The sequence below is a fragment of the Oryx dammah genome, unplaced genomic scaffold (genome assembly GCF_014754425.2).
Source record: "Oryx dammah isolate SB20612 unplaced genomic scaffold, SCBI_Odam_1.1 HiC_scaffold_28, whole genome shotgun sequence".
Lineage (NCBI taxonomy): Eukaryota > Metazoa > Chordata > Mammalia > Artiodactyla > Bovidae > Oryx > Oryx dammah.
Window position 1 is genome coordinate 12,102,137 of NW_024070212.1, and position 9,234 is coordinate 12,111,370.

A 9,234-nucleotide genomic window follows, 5' to 3' on the forward strand; every position below is an offset into this window, starting at 1 on the left:
TAGTGATAAAGAACCCCCCTGTCAATGCAGAGACTTAAGAGACGTGGCTTCAATCCCTGGGTGGGGAAGATTCCCTGCAGGAGGGCACAGCAACCCACTCCAGTATTCTTGCCTGGAGAATCCAATGGACAGAGGAGTCTGGCGGGCTACAGTCCATAGGGTCACACAGAGTCGGACATGACTGAAGCGACTTTGCACCCACAGTTGGTTGACCTAATGATTTTCTTTTAGTTTCAATCTTCATTTCTTTTTTTTTTTTCAATCTATCCAAGAACCTGATTCTCTTCTTTACATACACCCACACGCACAGATCTAATAACCACTAAACCTTTGTATCTAAAGCTCAGTTGGAATTATGGGGAAGAAATGAGCTCCCAAAATATAATGTAACTTTGTCAGTTTCAAGGAGTCTATCATCTAGTTAGGTAGACAGGAGATCCTCATAGGAAATTAACACACAACAACTGGGCATATGTATGCATGAGTGTATGCTCAGTTGCTTCAGTTGTGTCAGACTCTTTGTGATCGTATGGACTGTAGCTTGCCAAGCTCCTCTGTCCATGGATACTCCAGGCAAGAATACTGGAGTGGGTTGCCATGCCCTCCTCCCAGGGACCTTTTCCATCTAGGGATTGAACCCAGCCAGGTCTCCTGAGTCTCCTGCATTGCAGGTGGATTCTCTACCCATTGAGCCACCTGGAAAGCCAATACATACCCACACAGACACACACTCACAGACACAGACACACACACACACATATTCAACAATTGTATATATAAAATTGTTGTGTTTCTTTATTCCATTCATATATTTGCTGTCTATGCATTAATAATTTTCTGTGTGTCTATCTACTTATCCATTAGACTGTGATTTGGCTAAGGATCTAGTCTATGTTTCTCTTTATTATTCCACAGTTTTTTGTCAGTTAGTTCAGTTCAGTTCAGTTGCTCAGTCATGTCCCACTCTTTGAGACCCCATGAATCACAGCATGCCAGGCCTCCCTGTCCATCACCAACTCCCAGAGTTCATTCAGACTCACATCCATTGAGTCAGTGGTGCCATCCAGCCATCTCATCCTCTGTCATCCCCTTCTCCTCCTGCCCCCAATCCCTCCCTGCATCAGAGTCTTTTCCAATGAGTCAACTCTTCGCATGAGGTGGCCAAAGTACTGGAGCCTCAGCTTTAGCATCATTCCTTCAAAGAAATCCCATTCTCCTTCAGAATGGACTGGTTGGATCTCCTTGCAGTCCCAGGGGCTCTCAAGAGTCTTCTCCAACACCACAGTTCAAAAGCATCAATTCTTCGGTGCTCAGCCTTCTTCACAGTCCAACACTCACATCCATACATGACCACAGGAGAAACTATAGCCTTGATTAGACGGAGCTTGTCGGGAAAGTAACGTGTCTGCTTTTCAACATGCTATCTAGGTTGGTCATAACTTTTCTTCCAAGGAGTAAGCATCTTTGAATTTCATGGCTGCAGTCATCATCTGCAGTGATTTTGGAGCCCCCCAAAAATTAAGTCTGATGCTGTTTCCACTGTTTCCCCACCTATTCCATATGAAGTGATGGGACTGGATGCCATGATCTTCGTTTTCTGAATGTTGAGATTTAAACCAACTTTTTCACCCTCCATTTTCACTTTCATCAAGAGGCTTTTTAGTTCCTCTTCACTTTCTGCCCTAAGGGTGGTGTCATCTGCATATCTGAGGTTATTGATGTTTCTCCTGGCAATCTTGATTTCAGCTTGTGTTTCTTCTAGTCCAGCTTTTCTCATGAATACTCTGCATATAAGTTAAATAAGCAGGGTGACAATATACAGCCTTGACATACTCCTTTTCCTATTTGGAACCAGTCTGTTGTTCCATGTCCAGTTCTAACTGTTGCTTCCTCACCTGCATACAGATTTCTCAAGAGGCAGTTCAGGTGGTCTGGTATTCCCATCTCTTGAAGTATCTTCCACAGTTTCTTGTGATCCACACAGTCAAATGGCATGATCAATAAAGCAGAAATAGATGTTTCTCTGGAATTCTCTTGCTTTTTCCATGATCCAGCAGATGTTGGCAATTTGATCTCTGGTTCCTCTGCCTTTTCTAAAACCAGCTTGAACATCAGGGAGTTCACGGTTCACGTATTCTGAACCCTGACTTGGAGAATTTTGAGCATTTCTTTACCAGCATGTACTGGTGGAGTCGCTTCTGTCAAGTCCGACTCTGTGCGACCCCATAGACAGCAGCCCACCAGGCTCCCTCGTCCCTGGGATCCTCCAGGCAAGAACAGTGGAGTGGGTTGCCATTTCCTTCTCCAATGCATGAAAGTGAAAAGTGAAAAGGAAGTTTCTCAGTCGTGTCCGACCCTCAGCGAACCCATGGACTGCAGACCACCAGGCTCCTCCATCCATGGGACTTTCCAGGCAAGGGTACTGGAGTGGGGTGCCATTGTTTGTGAGATGAGTGCAATTGTGCTGTAGTTTGAGCCTTCTTTGGCATTGCCTTTCTTTGGGACTGGAATGAAAACTGACCTTTTCCATTCCTGTGGCCACTGCTGAGTTTTTCAAATTTGCTGGCATATTGAGTGCAGCACTTTCACAGCATCATCTTTCAGGATTTGAAATAGCTCAACTGGAATTCCATAATCTCCACTAGCTTTGTTTGTAGTGATGCTTTCTAAGGCCCACTTGACTTCACATTCCAGGATGTCTGGCTCTAGGTGAGTGATCACACCATCGTGATTATCTGGGTCGTGAAGATCTTTTTTGCACAGTTCTTCTGTGTATTCTTGCCACCTCTTCTTAATATCTTCTTCTTCTGTTAGGTCCATACCATTTCTGTCCTTTATCGAGCCCATCTTTGCATGAAATGTTCCATTGGTATCTCTAATTTTCTTGAAGAGATCTCTAGTCTTTCCCATTCTGTTGTTTTCCTTTATTTCTTAGCATTGATTGCTGAAGAAGGTTTTCTTATCTCTTCTTGCTATTCTTTGGAACTCTGCATTCAGATGCTTATAGCTTTCCTTTTCTCCTTTGCTTTCCGCCTCTCTTCTTTTCATAGCTATTTGTAAGGCCTCCCCAGACAGCCATTTTGCTTTTTTGCATTTCTTTTCCATGGGGATGGTCTTGATCCCTGTCTCCTGTACAATGTCACGAACCTCAGTCCATAGTTCATCAGGCATTCTATCTATCAGATCTAGGCCCTTAAATCTATGTCTCACTTCCACTGTATAATCATAAGGGATTTGATTTAGGTCATACCTGAATGGTCTAGCGGGTTTCCCTACTTTCTTCAATTTGAGTCTGAATTTGGTAATAAGGAGTTCATGATCTGAGCCACAGTCAGCTCATGGTCTTGTTTTTGTTGACTGTATAGAGCTTCTCCATCTTTGGCTGCAAAGAATATAATCAATATGATTTCGGTGTTGACCATCTGATGATGACAATGTGTAGAGTCTTCTCTTGTGTTGTTGGAAGAGGGTGTTTGCTATGAACAGTGCATTTTCTTGGCAAAACTCTATTAGTCTTTGCCTTGCTTCATTCCACATTCCAAGGCCAAATTTTCCTGTTACTCCACGTGTTTCTTGACTTCCTACCTTTGCATTCCAGTCCCTTATAATGAAAAGGACATCTTTTTTGGGTGTTAGTTCTAAAAGGTCTTGTAGGTCTTCATAGAACTGTTCCACTTCAGCTTCTTCATCATTACTGGTTGGGTCACAGAGTTGGATTACTGTGATATTGAATGGTTTGCCTTGGAAACGAACAGAGATCATTCTGTTGTTTTTGAGATTGCATCCAAGTACTGCATTTTGGACTCTCTTGTTGACCATGAAGTCTACTCCATTTCTTCTGAGGGATTCCTGCCCGCAGTAGGAGATATAATGGTCGTCTGAATTAAATTTCCCCATTCCAGTCCATTTTAGTTAGCTGATTCCTAGAATGTTGATGTTCACTCTTGCCATCTCTTGTTTGACCACTTCCCATTTGCCTTGATTCATGGACCTGACATTCCAGGTTCCTATGCAATATTGCTCTTTACAGCTTTGGACCTTGTTTCTATCACCAGTCACATCCACAGCTGGGTGTTGTTTTTACTTTGGCTCCATCCCTTCATTCTTTCTAGAGTGGTTTCTCCACTGATCTCCATTAGCATATTGGGCACCTACTGACCTGGGGAGTTCCTCTTTCAGTATCCTATCATTTTGCCTTTTCATACTTTTCATTGGGTTCTCAAGGCAAGAGTACTGAAGTGGTTTGCCATTCCCTTCTCCAGTGGACCACATTCTGTCAGACCTCTCCACCATGACCCGCCCATCCTGGGTTGTCCTGCAGGCATGGCTTGGTTTCATTGAGTTAGACAAGGCTGTGATCCTAGTGTGATTAGATTGACTAGTTTTCTGTGAGTATGGTTTCAGTGTGTCTGCCCTCTGATGCCCTCTTGCAACACCTACCATCTTAGTTGGGTTTCTCTTACCTTGGGCTTGGGGTATCTCTTCATGACTGCTCCAGCAAAGCGCAGCCCCTGCTCCTTACCTTGGATGAAGGGTATCTCCTCACTGCCACCCTTCCTGACCTTCAACGTGGGATAGCTCCTCTCGGCTGCCCTGCACCCGCGCAGCCACTGCTCCTTGGATGTGGGGTTGCTCCTCCTGGCCACCACCCCTAGCCTCGGGAACAGGGTGGCTCCTCCCAGCTGCCCCTGACTTCAGACGTGGGGTAGCTCCTCTCGCCCATTCTTAGTGCGCCAGTTGCAGCACCTGTGCTTGGTGCACTGCTCTGGCTTATTTCACTAGGCAGATTTAAATTAATCTGTGGGAATGGGGCTGGGGGAGGGGGCTCTTTGTGAATATCCATGAGAGTGTCTTTTCAGACAAGCCAGGATTCCAGCTGTAAATTGTAGACGTCCCACTATTGTTGGGTTTCCCTTGCAGCTCAGCTGGTAAAGAATCTGCCTGCAATGTGGGAGACGTGGGTTTGATCCCCTGGATGGGAAGATTTCCTGGAGAAGGGAAAGGCTACCCACTCCAGTACTTTTGCCTGGAGAATTCCATGGACAGTATAGACCATGGGGTCTCAAATAGTTGGACACGGCTGAGCGACTTTCACTTTCACTTCACAGGAGAGTAAAGGCAGAAATCTTGTCCCCATATGAGTCAGGAGATGCAAAGTATAGCCCTTGGGTGGCTTACTTAAGAGAATTACAACTCTGCAGCCCAACTTTGTAATTATTGTGGGATGCTGGCATGCAGGGCTGCCTGGTTACATACTCAGGGAATTGTATAAGAGCTGAGAGATGATAAAAAATATGAAGAGCAGCTAGTGCCCAGAAAAGGAGGGCTTTATTGATGGAAGACTAATGTTTGAGTCTTGAGCCTGCCATTCTGAGGCTAGTTAATCTTAGCTAGTCAAAAGGAGATATTTGCTCCATTTCTCTGGAAAAGTTTTTTGATTGTGGAGAGCAAGTAGTGCTCATATAAGTGAATATGGTTTGTGACTCACATGGGAGCTGGTTGAATAAGTCCAGGGCACTGAACTAAATTCTGACATGATTCACATCAGTGTGAGATAGGTATGTGGTTAGGATCTGGGAGGGTCTCCCTTTCCTATTCTGGGAACCAATCTTCTTTCTTGACCTCTTTGAGCTTGAATGAAATAATCCTTTCTTGACATGTCCCCATCCTTACTGTACATTCTTCTTCTCTTACAGAAGAGCAGCCTGACATTTGATGTTTGGCCTGACTCCATCAGGGCCTGAGTGTCCTTTGCTTTCTCCTGGTCTCCAATGGCTTAGTGCAAGCACTGGGCCTGCAGGCTCAGCTACCACTCCCTAAGCCCCTCAGCAAGAATCTGAATACTCTTTGCTCTGAGCCAAGCACCCCCATCATCTCCTGGAGATATGAGTTGTTGAATTCTCTCTTGCCAAGGAAGATGACCTCCCAGTCACCTGCTCCTCACTGTTGACCCTCTGGCATTGATTCTGGCCCCTCCTGCTTCTTTCCAAGCATCCTGGGATCCCCAGGTCTGTTCCTTTGACCACTATAGGACATTTCTAAGACCAAACCTACATGTCTGTAAAGAACACAAAAGGAAGGAGACAACAAAAGGAATGTTTGAAGGGGAATATGGGTAAATAATGAACTGAAACTTGAGGGAAAGCTCTTTGTATGTTTTTTCTCAAGCCTTCAACACTTCTTCTTAACCTTCAACAATTAATATCTCACTATTCTCCTGCTGTCTGATAAAAGAAGACACATTCTTTCAAGAGTAGAGCTGTATCCTGTAATCCTAGACCTTTTCATGCCACTTGGAAAAGAAATATCACACTCTCTGAATGCCCATAATAAAATACCTTTGTTGACTATCCATATACAACTTGCCAACATGGTGTGCATTTAACAGGAAGAATCCCACAAATGTATTGTAATTTTCCCAAGGAAAAATGTATGGACCTGCGACTAGAAGGGAAAGGAAGAGATGCAGAAGGAATTTGTGGGAATCCATCGTTGTGCCTCATGCCGATCGGGTGATATCATTTTAATTTTTTTAACTCAGATTTTAGGGTGTGTAAGTCAGATGCAAGACAGGATGATACTAAGGAGAGAATCATGGCTTGGTTCTAAAAGCTGACAACTTCAGGCTCTGAGACTGAGTTGAGTACCTGTTATGTGTATGCATTTATACTTGCTAATAAAGTAGATCTCAGTCTCAAGAGTTGCCTCTCTGTGTGATACGCTCTTTCTACCCAAGGGGAAAGCAGGTGTGTCAGTTTTACAGGGGTGGCCTTTCAGGTAGGATTAGGTAGAAGAGAACCTGCTGGCAGATGCAGTCATGTGTGTAATACAGCTCTCTCCTCTGGATGGAGAACTTTCTCTCTATTTCCTATCATGGGCAAAATAGGGAAAATTAGCTTCATAAAAGAGAAGACGATGACCTATCAGGCACCTTGGTATCTATCATGTCTACTGAAAAAGATTTTGCCTCTGTTTGATCAGTTATGTCAGGTTTTCCTGATTTTCCCCACAGATTAGTATCATGTTCCCTAAACCATGTAATATCAATTGAGTTGGCCAAAAGTTCATTTGGATTTTCCTATAACATCTTATGGACAAATCTGAATGAACTTTTTGACCAACCCAGCAGAATCTAGAGACCTGCTGAACTGCCTTGATTGAGTCATTGTAAAGCTCTTTTATCCTAAGTAGATTAGAACAAGGTTGGAATTTCACAAAAGAAACTTTGATTTCCTTTTAATTTTACATTAAAATTTCTTTTGTAAAATTCTAACCAATAAGACACCCGAGAACTAATCAGATAAAAGCAACAGCTGTTGGAGGAAGCCAAGTGATCCAAAAAAGCAATAAGGCAAGACAAGACAAAAGCCTAAAAGGTAGTCTTAGAGGTCTAATTAGAATGTGTCATTAAAGAGGAAATTGAGAAGCTGAAGGACAAGGTTGACACTAGCCTGCTAGCACAGTGCAGGAGAAAAGTGTCTCCTGACCCGAGAATATGGCTCTTTATCTTGATTTCTGAATGGACATGTGTAAAAACAGTGTATCAGAGCCTGAAGAAATTAGCATAGTGACAATGACTGAGTGCACACGAACAGTCATGTGTTTCTTCTTCCTGGACATGCTGCGAGTCTATCCCAGGTTTGTCTTACTAGAAGGTGCCTCTGCCCTGGCAAGGCAGTGGAGTAAAGTGGAGCTATGCATTCAATGAAAATATTACCCCTTGAGTATTTTAGGAGTTGCCAGTTGGCATATGCATTATTCCTGAAGAACCTGTCCTGTAATTGGCATCTCCTGACCCTTGCCCCATTCCAGATTCTAGCAACTGCCAAACTGCTCAGCATGCACATGCTCACTACACATTCCTACAGGAGTCCTGGGCAGCTGTGGGCCTGCAGGCCTGTGGAGCTGGAGCCAAACGCCAAGCACCTACATCATCTCCAGTAGCAAGGGAGACACTTTTCTCCTGGACTGGAAATTTACCCTGAGGCTGCAGCTGCAAATTGGCCCCACTCAGTCCCCATTTGGATGTGTTTCCTGGTGGTCCGAGGCTTCTCCAGCCACCAGGGCTACCAGGTGTCCTTTTGTCTAGGTGGGGCCATTCTCACAGTGGAAATGATTTATGCCACCTTCACATCAAGGCAGTTAACAACAGTATGCCTTCTCCATACTGTTTCTCTTCCTAACTGACTTGTTAGAGAAGACCCCAAGGTTCTCAGTTCAGTTCAGTGGCTCGCACTTGTGGGTTCAGTCCCACCCAGCTCTAAAGGAATTCTATATAAGATATGTGCACATTAAAATCCTTGTCCCAGCAAAAGTGCCGGGAATGTCTTCCTGGAAAAATAGCCTATCCCATTATTATGGTTATGGGTGCCTGATTGACTTAGTATCCTATTAGCTGTTCAAATCATCTTTTCATAATGCAAATCCCAAATAGAATACTTACTTCCTGCCAGGTTTTTCTCTTCAGTTCAGTTCAGTCACTCAGTCGTATCTGACTCTTTGCGACCCCATGAATCGCAGCAAGCCAGGCCTCCCTGTTCATCACCATCTCCCGGGGTTCACTCAGACTCATGTCCATCGAGTCCGTGATGACATCCAGCCATCTCATCCTCTGTCGTCCCCTTCTTCTCCTGCCCCCAATCCCTCCCAGCATCAGAGTCTTTTCCAATGAGTCAACTCTTCACATGAGGTGGCCAAAGTACTGGAGTTTCAGCTTCAGCATCATTCCCTCCAAAGAAATCCCAGGGCTGATCTCCTTCAGAATGGACTGGTTGGATCTCCTTGCAGTCCAAGGGACTCTCAAGAGTCTTCTCCAACACCACAGTTCAAAAGCATCAATTCTTCCACGCTCAGCCTTCTTCACAGTCCAACTCTCACATCCATACATGACCACAGGAAAAACCATATTCTTGACTAGACAGACCTTAGTCGGCAAAGTAATGTCTCTGCTTTTCAATATGCTGTCTAGGTTGGTCATAATTTTTCTTCCAAGGAGTAAGTGTCTTTTAATTTCATGGCTGCAGTCACCATCTGCAGTGATTTTCGAGCCCCCCAAAATAAAGTCTGACACTGTTTCCACTGTTTCCCTATCTATTTCTCATGAAGTGATGGGACCGGATGCCATGATCTTCGTTTTCTGAATGTTGAGCTTTAAGCCAACATTTTCACTCTCCTCTTTCACTTTCATCAAGAGGCTTTTTAGCTCCTCTTCACTTTCTGCCATAAGGGTGGTGT

At 44.2% G+C, this 9,234-nt stretch overlaps 1 protein-coding gene across 2 annotated transcripts in view; it reads left to right on the forward strand.

The window, feature by feature from the left end:
• The window catches only part of LOC120855654 (CD5 antigen-like), a 26,616-nt gene extending 20,260 nt beyond the window's left edge, over positions 1-6,356 (forward strand). For both annotated transcript variants that reach the window (XM_040230196.1, XM_040230197.1), the window contains exon 8: positions 5,697-6,356. In XM_040230196.1, coding sequence (XP_040086130.1) covers positions 5,697-5,744 — 48 coding nt within the window. In that variant the 3' untranslated portion in view covers positions 5,745-6,356. The remainder of the gene's footprint in view (positions 1-5,696) is intronic.
• Positions 6,357-9,234: the final 2,878 nt, after the last annotated feature.